The sequence below is a fragment of the Oncorhynchus keta genome, chromosome 9, assembly GCF_023373465.1.
Source record: "Oncorhynchus keta strain PuntledgeMale-10-30-2019 chromosome 9, Oket_V2, whole genome shotgun sequence".
NCBI classification, from domain to species: Eukaryota; Metazoa; Chordata; class Actinopteri; order Salmoniformes; family Salmonidae; genus Oncorhynchus; species Oncorhynchus keta.
Genome location: NC_068429.1, coordinates 26,628,015 through 26,649,280, shown reverse-complemented (window position 1 = coordinate 26,649,280; position 21,266 = coordinate 26,628,015). Strand labels below are relative to the sequence as shown.

The window sequence follows — 21,266 nt, the reverse complement described above, 5'->3', positions numbered from 1 at the left end:
GAGCAGTAGAAGAGGGTGGAGAGTTTATATGAACCTGCATGAATAGGTGCGCTCCTTTTGAAAGCTAATATGTTAAACGACACAGGTGGAACCAGTGATGTGTATAAACCCCGGATTGCTGATGCTATGTATTGGTCAATGGTCTATGCTATCTACGGGACATCCCTACCCAATGAAGTTGAAATTGAAAATGGTTAAGGTAAGGGTTAAGGTTAGGATTAAGGTCAGGGTTAGGTAAGGTTTATGGTCATGGTTAGGGTAAGGGTTAAGGTTTAGGGTTTAGTCGCAAGGATTCTGGATTGCACCAAGGAGAGGCTTTGCCAAACATTTTTTATTTATTTATTGTATTTTTTATTATTAACCCATGCACCACCACCCCTCTTCGGAGGACACATATCTTGTTGTTTTTTTACAGCTTTTCTGCTACATATATTTTAAATATACATATACATTTTACATACACATTTTGTATACACATTTTACATTCATGGTACTTTTATATAAAACAATCATATAACAATAATACATTACATAAACTCTTTAATCCCACCCCTTAGCCACTCTCAGCCCATCCCACCTATCACCATAGACCACCCTCGTTTGGTTTCCATGTGCCATATATTTTTCAATTGTGCTGTGATGTTTTACATACATTTTTAACCTTTCTAATCGTATAGTATCCACAGATTGAGAGCTAAAGATGAAAAACTTTCCTACGAGTATAATTATATTATTTATTGACTGACTATGGCTTTCCAAATCACCCAACACTGCTATTTTTAAGGTACATTTTAAATTAATGTTGTGATTTGAATCAAGTGTTGTTTTTTGGACCAGTTCATAAACCATGTGCCATGGAATCGGTACATCGAAAATCTCTTCTCATTTATTTTGCATCCTGTATGGCGCAGCTGTCAACATTTCTGTCCTCAAATAAAACTGGTATATGTATTTCTATTTACGCCAATTCCTTTCAGCCAATTTGTATCGTTAATATATGGCAGGCAAATAAATGCCCTACCTTCTCCTTTTTTCACTTGCCTCTTCCATTATTGTGTTAATGCTGCAATCAGTTGGTTATAAATTTGGATTGAGCAAACGTTCCCATATATTTTCGATAGCTGCACATTTGACATAACTTCACCGATTGTATTCATAATATCATTAATAAATATAATACAATAAAAATAAATCCATAAAGAATGTTTTTTTTATTAATCAATATATTTGAGTTAACCATAACATTTGTTGTAATTTTTGTTCTATTATTTCTGGAGGATAAAACTGAAATTGTAACCAGCTTGTTTAAAAAAGGAAGATACTTTCAACAAAATTTCATTTTCAATTAGTTGGAAATGAGAAGTTGTAATTTGTATAAAGGCAAAAAGGCAATTTTTGAACAATGGATGACCCTTTCTTAATAATCTACTGGGGAACCATTTTGGGTTTAAATATAATGTATGTATGAGTGATGCTTTTAGTGAGAGGTTTAAAGCTTTAATATTTAATAATTGTATCCCCACAAACTCATATTCACAATATAAATAGGCACATTTAATTTTGTCTGGCATAGCATTCCAAATAAAACAAATGATTTTTTGCTCATATGATTTTTAAAAACGAGTCCTCTGGAGTAGGCGGTGCCATTAGTAAGTAAGTAAACTGTGATACGATCAAAGAGTTAATCAATGTGATTTCTCCATAAATAGACATGTATTGACCTCTCCATGGTTGCAGAATCTTATCTATTTTTGCAAACTTTCTATTGAAATTGATTGTGGTAACTTCATTTATATGATTTGAGATCTGAATACCAAGTTGTCTATTTCACAATCGGCCCATTTTATTAGTAAACTACAAGGTAGTGTAAACACTGTGTTGTTTAACAATCCAATACGTAATATGTCATAATTAATATGTCAGAATGAGGTTTTAGTCCAGAGAGGCTAGAAAAGTGATCAAGATCTTCAATGAGACTGTGCAGGGATCCAGATTCATCGTCATACATTGACACTTTTGTTTTTATCCCCTGGATTTCTAACCCCTTGATGTTCCCGTTGGATCTCATTTTAATAGCTAGCATTTCAATGGCCATAATAAATAGATATGGAGACAATGGACAGCCTTGTTTTACTCCTCTTAAAAGCTCAATACTTTCTGAAAAGTAACCATTATTTACAATATTACATCTGAGGTTGCTGTACATAACTTTAACCCATTGTATAAGAGATTCACCGAAATTAAAGTAATCCAAGCATTTAAATAATAATTCTAGTCATACTTTATCAAACACCTTCTCAAAATCTGCTATGAAGACCAGGCCTGGTATCTTTGATGCTTCACAATGTTCAATTGTTTCAAGTAATTGTCGTATATTATATCCAATATATCGTCCATGTAAAAAACCTGTCTGATCAGGATGAACAATATCTGGTAAAACATTTTTTATACTACGTGCTATGCATTTCGCCAGGATTTTCAAATCACAACATTGAAGTGTAAGAGGCCTCCAGTTTTTTTAAATGGACTGGATCTTTATACTTGGGTTCTGTTTTAGTAGTAATGAAATCAGACCTTACTGTTGTGGACCTGAAAGTCTACCATTTTTAAAGGAGTAATTAAAACATGCTAATAATGGATCTTTGAGTACATCAAAAAAAGGTATGATATAACTCTACTGGTATACCATCAAGTCCTAGTGTTTTTAAAGACTGAAAATATTCAATTGCCTCAAAAAGTTCCACTTCTGTAAGTTTGCCTTCACACTGGTCTTTCTGTACATTTGTTAAATTTCCCTTATTATTATTACTACTACTAGGAAAGAAATCCTGAATTACATTCAGTAGAAATAAAGGAGACTGAAAAGAAATAGAGGAGAAATAGAGGAGACTGAAAAGAAAACATATGCTTAAAATATTTTGCTCCCTCTTTCAAAATATAATTTGGTAAATGCACTGTAGATATTGCATTAATAGTAATTTAAAACATTAAAAATGTATACACTGTACTTCTGATAAATTTGATGTTATTTTAATGGACAAAAAATGTGGCTTTCTTTCAAAAACAAGGACATTTCTAAGTGACCCCAAACTTTTCAACGGTAGTGTATAAAATAAAATTAAAAAAACAGAAATACCTAATTCACTAAGTATTCAGACATTTTTGCTTGAGACTCGAAATTGAGCTCAGGTGCATCCTGTTTCCATTGATCATCCTTGACATGTTTCTACAACTTTGTGTCCACCTGTGGTAAATTCAATTGATTGAACATGTTTTGGAAACGCACACACCTGTCTACAGTTGACAGTGCATGTCAGGGCCAAAACGAAGCCATTAGGTCATATGAATTTTCGGTAGAGCTCCAAGACAGCATTGTGTCGAGGCACAGATCTGGGGAAGGTATCAAAGCATTTTTTTTCAGAATTGAAGGTCCCCAAGAACACAGTGGCCTCCATAATTCTGAAATGGAAGAAGTTTGGAACAAGGGTTTTTCTTTATTGTTTACTAGTCATATAAAATCCATAGATTAGGGCTAATGAATTCATTTCAATTGATTGATTTCCTTATATGAACTGTAACTCAGAACCGTTAATTGTTGCATGTTGCGTTTATTAAAAAATAATTCCAATCCCGAAGGCAAATGCAGTTTAGCGGTACAAAATGACTGACTTTAGGACCATGTAGATGTCTGGGAGCGGGAGGGAAGGCTGTTTGTATGCCGGACTGGCTTTATGGATATCTCATCGAAACAGCATGACTTTTTCTCCAAGCAGTGCAGAGGTAAAATGGCTGTAGTAGATGGCTTTGAGTAGGTAGGGTAACTGCTAGTTTAGTCAAATCAAACCGTTTTAATCCCGGTGGAGCTAGTTAATTATGACATGAGTTTGTGGAATATTGAGTCACCTATTAGCCTATTTTAGAACCCAGAGAGTGAAATACTTACTCACCTCTCCAACATATAGCGCAGCATTGTCGAACAGTCAGAATGTTTAATTAATTTAAATTTACTTTACATGTTGTCAGCTAATTTGTCCCTATTCTGCCCTTGAGTTGCGTTCCCATGCAAAACTAGACAGATAGCAAACAACTAAGTCTTCAATAAAACTCCGAAGGCGTGACTTTTCTTGAATGAATATATTGTAAACGTTTATGTTGTGAAACTGCAAAATATAGAAAAGAATATACTTTAGTGTTCAATTCACACCGACATACTGTAGCTGTACATTAAACATTTGAAGTTGCATAAATACAAAGCACGCGCTAAGGTACCATGCATCTGGCATGATGCCAAACCATATAGCTAATTGTTAACCATATGGTAATTGGCTCCTTTCATTACTCTAATGTATAACCATCTATTATGTAGAATAACAAAGCATATTACACTAGAAACAGTAACAAAACTAAAGTATTGTATATTTTACAATTCGTTTGCATGACGCATGAGCAAAGTAATACAGCTAACGACATACATTAAAGGCATTGCAATTTGTGAGTAAATGCAACCAACATTGATATGTAAGCAACTCTATCAATAACAAGATTATCATCATTAGCTAAATGCTTGAATCGAACTTAAATATTTTTCCAAGGCTGAAGCGTGACAAGAAATAACTACATTGAAAGACGTTGCGTTGTTTGTAGCTGTTTCTATGCGTGCAAAATAAATTCTGTACTTCCTGTTTGCGTCGTCTTTCTAAGTACCAGAAAGCGCCACTAGGGGGCAAATAACACCATTGAACACAATGAAAATCCAATTTAACCATTGTAATAAAATAATCTGTTACCTTCTAACAGGATGGCAGCACAGTCCCCATTTCGGAGGTAATCAGTGACAAAATATCCACAGGGAAGTGTTATCAACCCGACCTTCAGTACGCTGGTGTGTTTATTGGTTTGCAATTCGCACTGTGACAAACTGAGCCTGAGGCTCAGGCTGAGCCTACCGAACCACCGACTGAAAGTTGGCCCATGCAATCAGTAGGTAGATTTCAAACACTTCTAGCTGATTACATTATGCTACTGTTAACATATTGTGCATCACCTGCAATGCCTTGGGAGATTGAAAATACAAGAGACAGAATTTACTAAAAAGTCGGGGAAACACTTCCCTGTGGATACCCTATTTCCACCTCCTACCGTCAAAAGGACCAGAGGTACAGACAACCAGTACTTGTAAATATCATTTTATTCGACATTCTGGCTTGTAGAGACTCTTTCTTCTATTTTAGGCATACTTATTTCAGACTGAATATTATATGGTAACAAAGTCGGGCCCTCTCCTTGTTCAGGCGGTGTTCGGCTGTCGACGTCACCGACCTTCTGCCATCACTGATCCATTTTCCATTGGTTTTGTCTTCCTTCACACCTGGTTCCAATCTCATCAATTACATGTTGTGTATTTAACCCTCTGTTCCCCTCATGTCCTTGTCGGAGATTTATTATTGTATGTTATGTGCAAGTCATGTGTCGATGTGTGACGGTTTTTGTACCCACTTATTTTTGTTTTTGGAGTTTTATTAGCACTTATTAAACGACGCCGTTTATACCAAGTTTGTTTTCCTGCGCCTCTGACTTCACTGCCACGGATATGCACCCATTACACTGATGCTTAGGCAAGTCCCCTATTGATGTGAATGAAACTACAGAAACAAGGTGATAATGTCTTTGTTTTAGTTTTTAAATTGTGTAGAAATGCAGTAAATGAGCTTAATTGTTTTGCTGAAATGACGCCCCTGGGTGCGCAGTTTCTTCAAACGAGCACCCCGTTCAGTCATTTACGGTTAATACATCTCATTGGGTGGAACAGTTGTCTTTCGATGTCACTCCTGGAGATGCAGGTTTTTGAATCAAGTGCAAAATCCCTTCACCGGGGTAAACTGGCATGCAAAACGAATGCAATGTGCCCTAGGCTGAATTCCATTTAAAAACGTTATATTTAGTTTGTCCTTTACTTTTTCCAAATTATTGGATCGGTTGAAAGGGGAGAGTCAAAGTATGTATTAGGGGAATTTAAACATTCTAAACCATCTGGCAGAGTTGTGATGAGGGAAAGGAGATTATTTCCCCTTTGGAATGCAGTAAGGTTTATACATTCAAATCACTTAGACAAAATAGCCTATTGGTAATTGCCAGCCAATCGTGTTGAAATAATGAGCAATCAGGGTTAATGTACTTTTTTTTTTAAATCAACTTTAATTTACTGGATTAAAATAAATCAATAATGCAATTGCAAGATAACAAAACATATTTTTGACTCAATGTCCATTCAACTGTTCAATGAACTAGACACAGCTGGCTATTGGGGAGTTCCTGTTGACTGTTTATAAAAGGGTTGAACAGGTGTCATTGTCAACAACCTAATCCCATTGTGTTTACACTACAAACGTCAGTTATTTAGCAAGCAAGGGCATTTTTGCTATTGCCTATTTAATGTGACTATCAATCAGGGTGGAAGGGTAGCCTAGTAGTTAGAGCGTTGGCCTAGTAACCCAAAGGTTGCAAGTTCGAATCCCCGAGCTGACAAGGTACAAATCTGTCGTTCTGCCCCTGAACAGGCAGTTAACCCACTGTTCCTAGGCCGTCATTGAAAATAATAATTTGTTCTTAACTGACTTGCCTAGTAAAATAAAGGTAAAATAAAAAAAAATAAAACAATTAAAAAGTTGTTCAGCATTGAGGGACGTTACACTCATTTCTAAAAATTGTGTTGCATGTTGAAATACATCTCTCAGACCAATTTTAAAGGGAATTATATTGTCAGGTAAATCCTGATCCTGATCCTGACAATGGAATGCCTTATTTTGTCAACACGTGATGTCTATCAACTAGTCCTTCGAGAATGACAGAGTAAATGGTGGTGTACCTTCAGTAAAATATAAACACGTTTTTGTCTGGATATATCTTTGGGAAATGAATGGTGTCATTGAAAATGTGAGGTTATTCAGGTTCAGATCTGGGATAACTTTAGTTTTAACTATGCTTTGTGGAAGGTAACCATTTAAGGGGGAACAAATAGTTACTTTGGAGGTGACAAAGTATTTGAATACAGATCCCAAAAAATGACTATTTTCTAAAACCATTTCAATACGCAACTGATAAAGCAAGTACCTTGTTTTTATATTTCAATACCGATCTCAGGAAGTGGCTACTTTTGAAGAAACTATTGGATTGTCTGCCTTCAACTAACAAACTTTATCTGCAACTGCATGTTGAAGATATAAATAATGAATAGCGCTCGCACACAATCTCCTATACTATACCAATCTGTTTGACAGTCATATTTGATATACACAACACATTTATATCTGAACATTCTGTAAATGTCCATTGTCATAGGAGTACATAATCAAGTCAAACCAATGATATTTTGTGAAGATAAGTATAAATCAGTTGATGTTCGACTGACTCAACATGCCACTGAAAAGATGCCACTGAAAAGATTGCAAGATTACACCTGAAATTACTGCAGAGAAATTCAAAGCCATCTGCAAACAGCAAGTTGGATGCTTAGCAAAAACAATGTAACTCTTTGTCCATCTGTGGGTAAGTGTTGTTTCAAACACACACTATAACATATTTAAAGAGTCAGTTTACTCAGAAAACAAACTAACATGATTTTACACCTATCTTGGCCATAGTTATTTAAGTTTTGAGATATTTAGTTTCCTTTTGACACTTAATAGCCATATTTTGTAACCATTAGCATTCCACTTAACAACTGTTCTTGTGCCTGTGTAATAAAACTTCAACATTTTATTAGCATGTTACATAATTGGTAATTGCATTTTAATTGCATAGCAATGAGCTGAATTTTTAACTCATGTACACGAGGAATAATGACTGTCCTTATTCCACTTGTGTAATAACTCCATTGTGCAATTATAAAGCAATTTCCAAAGTCCTATGTAACAACAATGTTGCTATTATCACAAAATTACTACACATGTATAAGAACTTGATGACAAGTGTTACTGTATTACCTTGTCTCAATCATTATGAAAATACTGTATATTTGTTGGTCATTTTTAAGCTGCAAAAGTGGTCTACTCTAATGTTGAGGGGATTCCATGTCCTTCATGTATTTAATTCTAGGCTATATTAAGATTCATATCTAGGAGCCCTCCAAACGATGTGCTTATGGTCATTATATTTCAACGCAACTGTTGTAGTTTTTGGTTTTTCATAAAATATTTGGCAACCATAAAATATTTTTCTTCAAAAAATAGCTATTTCTCTGCAGTATTTTCTGAAAGACGTATTCAAAATACAGCTTTTTTTTCTGAGACCTGTATTTGAATATCAAAGGTAATTATTGCCACGAGTATTTGAAAAGATGGTATTTTCAAATAAACTACAAAATACAACTTTATGTTCAGGTTAACCTTAGTTATGTATCCCAAGATGTACAGTAATGCATTAAATGCTGTTGAAAGGAAATAGATTTGATCTATCTCATCACCCCTAATGTCTTACCTTTTCTGATTTCAATATTATCAGATGTAATAGTTTACAGATAATTGGTAATCCCAACAAGATTCTGAATAATGCAATTCTTTAACAAGTTTTGCACCTAATAAGTTATTTATCTTCTCTGATGGATCTGTAGTAGTCTCCAATGGGTGTACAAGGACAAGTAAAGTATCAACAACAGAAGCTAGAAAATACTTATGACCGATATTAGTATCCTTCAAGTAGTGCCCACTATTTGTTTCCTCTTCAGCCCTATTGATTCTAGGCTATAGCCTACTTCCCAGGCCCAATGGTTGTTGGTGTAATGCCTCCTTCGTTCATTGGGATACTGCCTATATCATGTGTGTTTTCAGGGCTTGATCTGTTGACCAACATGAAGGTAGCTACGAGAATGACAATTATGGCCGAGGCTGCAACAACAGCAATGAGCTTCCATTTGGCCTTGATGTTGTCACATTTCTTCTGCTCCTTCACCTTCATTGAGGTCTTGTGGAAGGACTTGCTCTAAACAAACAAACCAATCAAGGACTAAAGTCAATTCACCGTTCTGATAAAACACCACTGTCTATCTTGAACACCAAAAAAGACCTCCGGTTGTGGAAGGCTTGGCCAGAGTGAGGTTTGAACAGCTTTTATATTAAAATGTGATGCATCTGAAGAAGATATCTGAATTGGATCAGGTCAGAATAAAAATGGTGTGTGTGTGTAAATAATAATAATTAAAAAGCAATCCCAGTCTCACTTTTAACTTCAGTTCCTCAGCCCTTTTGTCAAGGTCCTGCAGTTTCGCCTTGCGTTCCTCGGTCTTCTCCATGTTGTCCATCATGATGACCTTCACCTCCTCCGCCTCTTCCTGAGCCTGACGCAGCTGACTGTTCTTGTCAGGCTGAGAGAGGTGGCACGTGAATTAAATACAAATATTTTCCTACAGTTCTGTCAAAGCGCTGGTGTTGATAAACTCATATGAACTGGGTTGAAAAACATATGAACTGGATACTGCATATTATACAACACCACACCATGTTTATTGAAAATATAATGAGCCTCCTGCTTGTAACTGTCACCCCTTTTCAGGAAGATCTCATAATTGAATCAAGATATTGATATCATCCTCAGAAATGTTGAAGATGTCACTCAACCTGTAACCACCTGGAACAGAATATCTAACAAATATAATACAGAATATGAAACAAAAATCCCTTGATTTAAGAGATTCTCTTTTTTAGCCAGAGGAAGAGGTAGAATGTGTTTCGCTACAGGGTGAAGTTTCCCCTAGCTACAGATCTAGGATCAGTTCCCCCTCCCCCAATCCTAACCTTTAACCATTAAACTGGCCCCAGATCAGCATTTATAGGGGCAACTTCACCCTGAGGTCAAGCCTGAAATGTAGCACTCTAAAAAGGAAGAACTGTAAACCAAGCAGCTGTCAAGGAATGTATTATTTGTAATTGTTGGCTACATCAAAATAATGCATGGGGTGGTATTCATGGATGTTTTTATTCAACAAAATATGAAGATAAATGATACCCTTTCAAATATAATGTATTTGTCAAATCAATTCCACATTTGATTGAACCATGTTGTTCTGAAAACTCAAATGAATATCTATTTTACAATATGTTGTCTTTTGATTTACAGTAAGTAAATCTTATTATACACCTCTGAAATATGAATAGGCCGAGGCCTATGTTAAATTGTTATCCTGTAGGTGCAATAAAATGTGTCAACGACCTCCAGCTAGGCAAGGATATGCTGGGGTATGTCTCAAAGTATACTGTCTTCCTCTCTCCGTCTACTCATCTGCGCAATATCTGTAAACGAAACTGTAAAATAAATCCCGACAGCATGTGGAATTTAATCTTACCTGTTTGTCATGTTCTTTGAAATCACTAGACTACAGGCGAATGGAGAGGGACGAGCAGAGGAACCCACTTTTAGCTATTGAGATGCACCCAATGTGAATGCTCAAACAAAGCAGCGTTTCAAATACGCATTTAATTAACCACTTGTCAATGACGTTTACAAAGTATTCTGTATTATCATAAAATATAGACTAAGCTCTATATGAATCCTCCCTAGTCTCAAAAGTAATGTCATAGAACATTATCCCGTCAACATAGGCAAAAGGAAAGTGGAAGTAGCCCGTGCATCTGAAGTTAAATTCCAAATTATAATAAATCGTTTTTGAATGTCACACAAAACAATTCCCTTTTCTTGATTTACTTTGGATTAATAGCTTACCATGTTTCTGCACGATCGTATTGTTATCCCGAGAATAAATAATTTATCCGAGTCGGTGCAAAATCCAGGAGAAACTATTTTAGTTGGGAGAGAGCGTGAAGACTTTCTGAATTTATGCCGCGTTCAAGTGCTAGTTGGAACTCGGACATGTACGACTTGCTAACTGGTTGACGGCACGTGTACTTCAACCATCTAGTCATTTGGACATTTCCGAGTTACCTAGTAAGGACTAGCATTTGAATGTGGAATTACTCACTCCACCTCGTTCGTGATAGTGAACTACTCTGCACATTATGTTTACAACATTCTTTTTGCAGTCTGTCGTATCGTAGAAGGAGGAGGATGGTAACCTTCCTCCCTGGTTGACTTTGCATAAATGTTCTATTGCAGCTTGAAAGAATCTTAGGGAACAGTTATTATATTCTAATCTATTATACAGTTATTATACTCACGTTAACGTTTACACGTTATAGTGTAAATGGCAAGGTGTATTGATAAATTACGTTTTCCATGGCTACCCATGATATATTCTCATGATCGTTTTATATTTCTTTGTTCAAATGTCATCCGTATACTGTTCGTTCAATCAATTTCCGAATTTATACAACCAAGACGGATAATCATTTCGACTGCAGTAATTCATTCGTTCACAAGATTGAACAGTGATGGCGTGGGCATAGAGAGGAGGGGCTGCAACATGATTACGTCGCTAGTTGTTTTCAAAGTAAAGGCTGTGTTACTGATATTACCTGAACATATCCAGCTAGCTATCTTTCGCAGGTTAGTTATAAATTAAAGTCACCAGTAATTGACCTTAGTTAGTTAGCTGCCTTCAATTATTGGTGGCTTTACAGACAAGACAGGGAGATTATATTAAAAGCCAACAAGCATTGAGCTAAAACTAGCTAGCTATCATACCAAACAGGTGAGTGTGCTTGTGTATGTATGTATGCATGTCTGTCTATGGTAGGTTACAAAGATCGTTCAAGACTATCCAGCCCCAACTCACACGGCTTGACATGCCAAGTTTTGACCATGACCCTTTCTCTGCCATCAGGAGAGTATGAATTAATGATCAATTGTCTACTCTGTATGGTATATGTAGGTGGTAATTCCCTCCACCTAATAATGGCAGAGATTTAAGGAAGTACAATGGATCGTTCAATCATTCTCCAATGGTAGTTCCTGAGTATATCTGTAGAGCAATAGGTGGGCATACTGCATATGGCCACTACTACATGAGATTGAAGCTGGTTTGGTTGACGGTGACACTACACATGTACAGGCAGGCACTGCCATTCCTTGCCTTGCATGGTATGGCTTCGTATATACTAGAGCAGGTATTCCCAAACAGGGGTACCCAAATAAAATTAACTTTTTCATTATTTTTTTATTTTTTTGCTTCACATTTTCAAACAGTCCATTTATATTTTCCAACAGGGCTATACATTTGGGTGAGGTTTTTTTCTCGCCTGAGTAGCTTCGTTTCACTGCCCATAAAATTAAACCATCTTTTTAAATGTATTTTTTAAATTTAACCTTTATTTAAACAGGTAGGGTAGTTGAGAACAAGTTCTCATTTACAACTGGAACCTGGCCAAGATAAAGCAAAGCAGTGCGACACAATCAACAACTGAGTTACACATGGAATAAACAAGCGTACAGTCAATAAAACAATAGAAAGTCTATATACAGTGTGTGCAAATGGCGTGAGGTGGTAAAGCAATAAATAGGCCATAGTAGCAAAGTAATTACAATTTAGCAAATTAACACTGGAGTGATAGATGTGCAGATGATGTGCAAGTAGAAATACTGGTGTGCAAAAGAGCAGAAAAGTCAATAAAATCAGTATGGGGACAAGATAGGTAGATTACTATTTACAGATTGCCTATGTACAGCTGCAGCGATCGGTTATCTGCTCAGATAGATGATGTTTAAAGTTAGTGAGGGAAATATAAATCTCCAGCTTCAGCATTTTTTTTAATTCGTTCCAGTCATTGGCAGCAGAGAACTGAAAGGAAAGGCAGCCAAAGGAGGTTTTGGCTTTGGATGACAAGTGAGATATACCTGCTGGTGTTCAGTGAAATAACCACACAATGTCAAATACAGGTAGCCTAGTCAAATAATTAACATCCCAATCACATTAACCATTACTCTCTTGCAGGAATTCCACTAACGGTTCAAATGTAGCCAAACGCAGCTGCTGCTCATGTTGGTATCTGTACTAATGGCGCAAAAGCCTTTACAGGGAGAAGTAGTGGAGTGGTAACGCATGTGCAAGCAGTTGCTCACGACTCCACTTGGGTACATTGCATCATCCACCGAGAGGCTCTTGCTGCCAAGGGAATGTCTGACAGCTTGAAAGATGTTTTGGACCCTACAGTGAAAATGGTTCACTTTGCTAAAGCCAGGCCCCTGTCACAATCGTCGCATGGAGTAGACCAAAGCGCAGCGTGGTTAGAATACATTCTTCTTTATTGCAGGAAGAACACGAAGAAAACTTCAACAAAACAACAAGACGAACGTGACTGCTAATGAAACAATGTGCAACATAACAGACTAACCCACCAAATACCCAAAGAAGATGGCTGCCTAAATATGGTTCTCAGAGACAACGATAAACACCTGGCTCTAATTGAGAACCAATCTAGGCAACCATAGACCTACATAAACACCTAGACAGTACATAAACCCTAGGTGAGACAAAACACACATCACCCTCGTCACACCCTGACCTAACCAAAATATATAAAGAAAAGAATACTCAGGTCAGAGCGTGACAGTACCCCCACACACACAAAGGAGCGGACTCTGGCCTCAAAAACCTAATCTAAAGGGGAGGGTCCGGGTAGGCCTCTTTCACGGCGCCGGCTCGGGTGTGGGACGTAGACCCAACTCTACCATAGTCATTGCCCTCTTCAAGGGCCTCTGCAGAGGGACGACCCTTGCCTCCGACCTAGGGTCTAAGACCCTAATTAAAGGCCCCATTGGACTGAGGGGCAGCTCCGGACTGAGGGACAGCTCTGGCGGCTCCTGGCTGGCTGACGGCTCTGGCGGATCCTGGCTGGCTGACGGCTCTGGCGGCTCCTGGGTGGCTGACGGCTCCTGACTGGCTGACGGCTCTGGCGGCTCCTGGCTGGCTGGCGGCTCCTGACTGGTACAACGCCCTCTCTCTCCACGGTAAGCACGGGGAGCTGGTGCAGGTCTCCTTCCGGACTTCGCCACACTCCCCGTGTGCCCTCCCCCAATACATTTTTGGGGCTGCCACTCGGGCTTCCAGCCACGCTGCCGTGCTGCCTCCTCATACCGGCGCCTCTCTGCTTTCGCTGCCTCCAGTTCTGTTTTGGGATGGCGATATTCCCCTGGCTGAGCCCAGGGTCCTTTGCCGTCCAGAATCTCCTCCCAAGTCCAGAAGTCCTGTGATTGCTGCTGCTGTCCGTTACCACGCTGCTTGGTCCATTGTTGGTGAGTGATTCTGTCACAGTCGTCGTATGGAGTAGACCAAAGTGCAGCGTGGTTAGAATACTTTCATCTTTATTGCAGGAAGGCCACTTAAACAAAATGGTAAGGTGACCGTGAATGCTAATGAAACAATGTGCTAAAGTGCAACATAACATAGACAATAACCCACCAAATACCCAAAGAAGATGGCTGCCTAAATATGGTTCCCAATCAGAGACTACGATAAACACCTGCCTCTAATTGAGAAGCAATCTAGGCAACCATAGACCTACATAAACACCTAGATGGTAAACAACCCCATAAACCTACAAAAACCCTAGACAGTACAAAAACCCTAGATGAGACAAAACACACATATTACCCTCGTCACACCCTGACCTAACCAAAATATATAAAGAAAATAAAGAATACTCAGGTCAGAGCGTGACAGCCCCTGAACTCTTGTGTATTTTCTGCACTATGCAATGATATGGGCAGCGACCATATAATGCTTTTACAATGTACAATGTGTGCTGGTTATCAAGGGGCAACTTATTGACAATTTTGTTTTTAGAGATGAGCTTAAAGTTTTCTTTACTGACCATAATTTTCACTTGTCTGACTGCTTGTGAGAAACTCGTCATCACGCACGTCATCACGCACGACTGGCCTATCTGGGTGATTAATTTGTTTCTCACCTCAATGATCTGAATCTAGGATTACAGGGACTGTCCGCAACTATTTTCAATGTAGGGACAAAATTGTGGCTATGATTAAGAAGTTGGAGCTCTTCTCTGTCTACATTAACAAGGACAACACAGGTCTTTTTTTTTGTTGTGCAAATGAACTCAAGCTTACGGACAATGTCAAATGTGATATAGCGAAGCACCTGAGGTGGATGCACAATTATTCAGGGACTTTTCCGAAAAGGATGACACAAACAACTGGATTCGTTATCCCTTTCATGCTCTGCCTCCAGTCCACTTACTGATATCTGAACAAGAGAGCCTCATCGAAATTGCAACAAGCTGTTCTGTGATAATTGAATTTAATCAGAAGCAACTGCCAGATTTTTGGATTGGGCTGCGCTCAGAGTATCCTGCCTTGGCAAATCGTGCTGTTAAGACACTGATGCCCTTTGCAACCAGGTACCTATGTAAGGGGATTTTCAGCCCTCACTAGCATGAAAACTAAATACAGGCACAGACTGTGTGGAAAATTATTGAACACTGAGACTCTCTCCAATACAACCCAACATTGCAGAGTTATCTGCATCCTTTCAAACACCCCCTTCTCATTAATCTATAGTTAGTACTTCACAATTTTTTATGAACAAATAAGGTTTTATATGTAAGATGGCTAAATAAAGAGCAAAATTATTGATTATTATTTGTGCCCTGGTCTTATAAGAGCTCTTTGTCACTTCCCACGAGACAGGTTGTGACAGAAACTCACACTAATTCATATGTTTAATAAATGTATTGTATAGTGTGTGTGGCAGGCTTACAATGATGGCAAAAAAATTCATGTGAGAGTGTGCTGACCCTGGTGCTAGAGGGGGTACACAGCTGGAGGTTGATTGTTTGAAGGGGTATGGACCTATAAAAAGTTTGGGAACCAATGTACTAGAGCACTCAAACTTAACTCTGGACCTCAAATCCAGTCCCACTACCCTTTTTCATTATTTTCCTCGAATCAGGGACTGATTTAGACCTGGGACACCAGGTGGGTGCAATTTATTCTGGTAGAACAGAAATCCAACAGGCTCTGGACCTCATAGGGCAGAGTTACCCAAACTCAGGGCACATTTTGTTTTTGCCCTAACACTACACAGCTGATAAACTAATCATCAAGCTTTGATCATTTGAATCAGTTGTGTGCTGTTGGCATGGTGCAGGAGCAGGGTCAATAGGATCAAAGTAGTGGACTGGGGTAGTGGGTTTTTAGAGTGTAGGTGGCAGCTGCAGAGAAGTTCCTGGATGTACAATAGTTTACTGCAGAAGACTTATAAGATGTACAGACATATAACATGCACAGACAAAATGTGTGAACGCCATGATACCGCAGAAGAATCCTCAGCTGTGTAGTTTTAGTGCAAAAACAAAACGTATATTCCTTGGTGTCCCGATGACCGAGTTTGGAAAATGCTGTTGGAGGGTAAGAGTTGAATACCCCTATACTAGAGTATAATGACATATTTTGCTAGAGGGACAGGGACTGTGTGTAATGTGCGATTTAACTAAATTCACTTTATTTAACTGTAGAATCTTTGTTCTCCATAGACGTTGGATGCAGAATTATACTCCAATCCCTCACATCCTACACATGTTCAGCAGAGAAGAACATCCATAGACATGGAGCTGCTGCAGCAGCTAGACCACTTCCTACAGGTAACACGCAAACACAGGAATGGATGAGCACACACATGGTAATCATTTTCACATGGAAAGGTTTGAGAATCATAGGAGGTTTCTTTGTGTGTGCATGTGTTTGTGTGGTGAGTTAAGGTGACAGTGTTTCCTGATGTTCTCTGTTAGAGGGTATGTATCTGAGAGCTCTAACCTTTATGTGTGTGTTGGAACTGAGGAGGCAGACTGTCGTACCCTCTGTCCTCTCTGAAGGGGTTAGTGTGTAAAAGCTCTAGCCTGCTGCTTCTGATGCGGCTCCCTCTGCAGAAGAGCATCCTGAAAACCATGACCTTCCTATCACCAGGACACACTCATCTCAACCTCCATGTGTCAGTTGTTTTAGTCACTCTGCCCTACTTGTTTTTTTTGTGCGAGGTAAGTGTGTTCACTGTTCTATGTGCTCTCAGTTGTTTTGATTTAATTTCCAGACACTTCCACCCAACTGTGTGATTAGTCTGGCGAGCCAATGCGTCAAACTGTGGTCATAGGGAGCTGGGGTGCAGATGGTGGAGTTGTTTGGGGTAGAGAGGACAGTGGACTCAGTGGAGGACATCCTAGCCACTTGGCAGTGTTGGCACTGCTACGTCCCACATGACGGCTAAGTGGACATCTACTTATACAATCAGTCAATCAAAGGTCTATATTTGGCCTTTTTCTTTTTACATCAGCAGTTGTCACAGTGCTTTTACAGTAACAGCCTACACAAGGGGAACCTGTGACACACTGCTCCTGCCATCTTTCTTCCTGTGTGATGACATATCCTGTTTAGGCACCTGGCCAAGTGCATGTGAGCTCTCGTGTCCCACATACATACATACATGCATACACACACACACACTTAGGAATGTTCCCCTTTTTTACCTGGTGGTGTGTCAGAGGTGAGTGATGATAAGCCAGTGTTTGAGAAGAGGTGTCTGGTGTGGGAGGACAACCATTACCTCCTACTCTCACCTAGCCCCTTACACTTAAACCACTAACCCCTAAGTTTCCAACATGACCTGTGTGATACAGGAGGAGTTGAAGGTGGAGCATGCCTCAAACTGCGACGCACCCGGTGATCTATGGTATGATGGCTGACTTTGCAGTTCCTGTTACTTCAAAAACCGAGCGACGCCTTCATGTTCACCCACGAAGACATATCTCCCTTCGCCTCCCGCCGACCCCCGAGGGGCACCTTCAACACCTCTTCGCCTTGACGACACACACTGTGGCTGAATCTCTGTCACTTTAGTGAGGACAATACTGTTCTGGTTACACTAGTATGTACAGAGGCCCTTGATCATCAAATATGAACGCTTTTATGGAGGTTTTGTCTTTTATTTTGTGACAATGTTTTTACGGTCTTTTTGTTTGTATTAGCTGCACTAAAATTTCAATCAACTCTGTTGATATGCCGATTGCAACAGTTGTCAGTTGGTGTGACTAAAATACAATTTCATGTCTTGTATATTTTCCATGCTTTTTCTTTTAAGAACTTTATCCTCGAGTGTTATAATTTCAGTAACAGCTACTTTGCTTTGGCTCTTATCACCCCATACTTTTGTATGAATAAAATGAGAAATTAAAGTAATGCTATGTCTATGATCTGGTTTCTGAGTGGGATACTTTGCTGAGCCTACTTTCAACTGGCCTTTTGTATTTATTACGACTCCCCATTAGCTGCTGCAGGGGCAGCAGCTACTCTTTCTGGGGTCCAGCAAAATGAAGGCAGTTATAAACCATTAACAGATTTCAAAACACACTGGGTGCCCTCAGGCCACTACTCTACTACCACATATCTACAACATAAAATCCATGTGTGTGTATAGTGCGTATGTTATTGTGTGTCCCTTCACATTCCCCGCTGTTCCATAAGGTGTATTTTTATTTGACTTTTAAGTCTAACTTTACTGCTTGCATCAGTTAATTGATGTGTGTAACGGATGTGAAACGGCTAGCTTAGTTAGCGGTGTGCGCTAAATAGCGTTTCAATCGGTTACGTCACTTGCTCTGAGACCTTGAAGTAGTAGTTCCCCTTGCACTGCAAGGGACTCGGCTTTTGTGGAGTGATGGGTAAGGATGCTTCGTGGGTGACTGTTGTTGATGTGTGCAGAGGGTCCCTGGTTCGCGCCCGGGTATGGGCGAGGGGACGGTTTAAAATTGTACTGTTACATGTGGAATAGAGTTCCATGTAGTCATGACTCTATGTAGTACTGTGTGACTTCCATAGTCTGTTCTGGACTGGGGGACTGTGAAGAGACCTCTGGTTGTCAATACTTCTCACAAATACAAGTAGTAATGAAGTCAATCTCTCTACTAGGGCTTGTAGGACCTGTCTTGTTGATAGCGTTAAGGCAGAACCGTGCTTTATGGACAGACCTCTCCTCATTTTAGCTACTGTTGTATCATTTATGTTTTGACCATTACAATTTACAATCCAGGGTTACTCCAAGCAGTTATCTCCTCAACTTGCTCAATTTCCACCTTAATTATTACAATATTTTGTTCAGGTTTAGCATTTAGTGAATGATTTGTCCCTACCAAATTAGACAGGACAACATGTTTTTGATGTAATTTTTTAACCTTAACCCCTAGTTCTGATTCAATCACAAAGGAATGAAGACCAAGAGCCTGTCTGGGGGGAAGCTGAAAATGTTGCCAAGGACCATTGCATAGGCCACCACTGCAGGAAGCTCGTCAGCTGCAAAAAACACTTCCTCTATCTTGCTATAAACCCTCCTGAGGGAAAAGGTGTATTCCTCCCTGTGGAAGGATCAGACCCTTTTTAAAAATTTCCGTCCAAAATGACATACCCGAATCTAACCTGGAGAATATAACACATTAGATCTGGTAAAAGACAAAGAAAAAAACTTTTTTTGTTGTATTTTTTTGGACCATCATCTTTGAAATTGAAGAGAAAGGCCATAATGTATTATTCCAGCGCAAGTGCAATTTAGATTTTGGCCACTAGATGGCAGCAGGGTATCTGCAACGATTTAGACTGATCCAATGAACCATTGCATTTCTGTTCAAGATGTTGTATCAAGACTGCCCAAATGTGCCTAATTTGTTTATTAATAACTTTTCAAGTTCAAAACTGTGCACTTTCCTCAAATAATAGCATGGTATTCTTTCACTGTAATAGCTACTGTAAATTGGACAGTGCAGTTAGATATCAGATATGTCTATGTCCTGGGAAATGTTCTTGTTACTTACGTACAACCTCATTCTAATCGCATTAGCCAACATTCGCTCAACTGTCCATGGGGGACCCACCAATCCTGAAGAAGTAATGGCTTAAAAGAGATTAAAACAAAAATTGAGATGCAGGGTAACATCTTCTGAATATCATGTCCTTGTAAATTAACAAAACATCAATTTACTGCCACACATCAGCTTGGCAGCAAACTTGCACCTAAACCCAATTTCTTGCTCAACGCATGCTTCTTACATCTAAGTTCCATTGCCTTATCCACACCCCAACATATTAGTATTGATACAATTAAGTCTAGACCTTTGATGACATTGTATTTGTTGACCATAGTTTTATGTTAATGTGCAGATAAATAATTTCCTTATACAGCATGTGTACTTACAATAACCCTACTCTTTAATGAGTCTGGACTAATTACCTACATGACTCTATGAATAACTGATCGAAACCAGACATATCAATGGATATAATAACACAAATAAAGAATCAAATGTATATTTTCTACAATTGGAAATCTATAACTGGATTGGAGCTCTTTAACTGGCTATTAACCCATAGTTGGGGCAGTGGTTGGGTGTATCCACATTCCAGTGGGCATGCACATTACTCTAAGACCCACTGCTACTGCAAGGTCACAAGTAGTTTTGCCTAATTCGTAAGTAAGCTAGTAACCATATGTTTTGTCATGAGGAGGCACTGCAAGGGTCTTGGTGGTGGAGAGGCTACTGTCAGGGGAAGTCTTCCTACATCTAGTTTCAAGCTGTGGCCCTTGGAAACTGCACTTGACGCACTACTTACCCTGTAGTAGAACCACCAACACAACTCAAGTAGGGATACAAAACCTTTGTACAGTGGAGTACATTTATTTAGGAAATTATACTCACTTTTGCAGCACAATACATTATATGTATAGGATTGACTAGGGATAGCAGAAGGAGGATAAAAAACTATTTATGCATGATCTGAAAATGGGGTCCGGAGGCTCCATACTGCGGGTGTGAGACAATTGCGGAGCCTCTGGAGGCTTGCGGATGCCAAATCGAGCTCGGTAAGGCGATACCATGTGCCTCAAAGACTCTTCATGGTCAATCCACATCTGCAGTGGCTGTAAAGCATTTACTGCAATGCCACTGCAGAAGTCAGCATTTCTCATACTTCTTGTGCTTTGAGGAGCTGTCATACTGCATCCAATAAATTGGACTGTACTGCACCACTCGTAGTGATTCAGGGTTAATCGCTATAGCCATCCAGGTAATTACAAGCAACTGGCTAAACGAAAAAGACAAGACCTTACCTCTTCTAAAATGTTGGAGTCCGTTTCCGGGTGCTTGACTTAGTAGCTCAGCCAAGATAACATAAATTAAAAAGGCTACACTATTTTCCAACCTCAATCTCTATCCCGAATCTCCCCTTTGCCCCCCAGCAAAACTTTGCCCACATTTAGGCTATTGTTTATATGTGTATTTCACACTCTGTTGAGCTAAAATTCGGAGTATAATGCTTGTATGGAT

The 21,266-nt window shown here is 39.1% G+C and overlaps 1 protein-coding gene across 1 annotated transcript; it reads right to left on the bottom strand.

Annotated features, from left to right (window-relative positions):
- Positions 1 to 6,172: 6,172 nt before the first annotated feature.
- On the bottom strand, positions 6,173 to 10,867 carry LOC118379004 (uncharacterized). Its single transcript, XM_035766008.1, has 3 exons — positions 10,714 to 10,867; positions 9,215 to 9,358; positions 6,173 to 8,976 (listed from the first exon to the last, which is right to left on the bottom strand). Exons 1-3 carry the CDS (start codon positions 10,714 to 10,716, stop codon positions 8,746 to 8,748), a joined length of 378 nt encoding a protein of 125 aa, XP_035621901.1. The 5' UTR covers positions 10,717 to 10,867; the 3' UTR covers positions 6,173 to 8,745.
- Between the last annotated feature and the right edge of the window lie 10,399 nt (positions 10,868 to 21,266).

What these genes read in the sequence shown, in the direction of transcription:
- LOC118379004 (XM_035766008.1), bottom strand. An exon ending in CTGAGGAACTGAAGTTAAAA is followed by an intron (nt 8,977 to 9,214) that starts GTGAGACTGGGA and finishes TTGTTTGTTTAG; the next exon opens with AGCAAGTCCTTCCACAAGAC.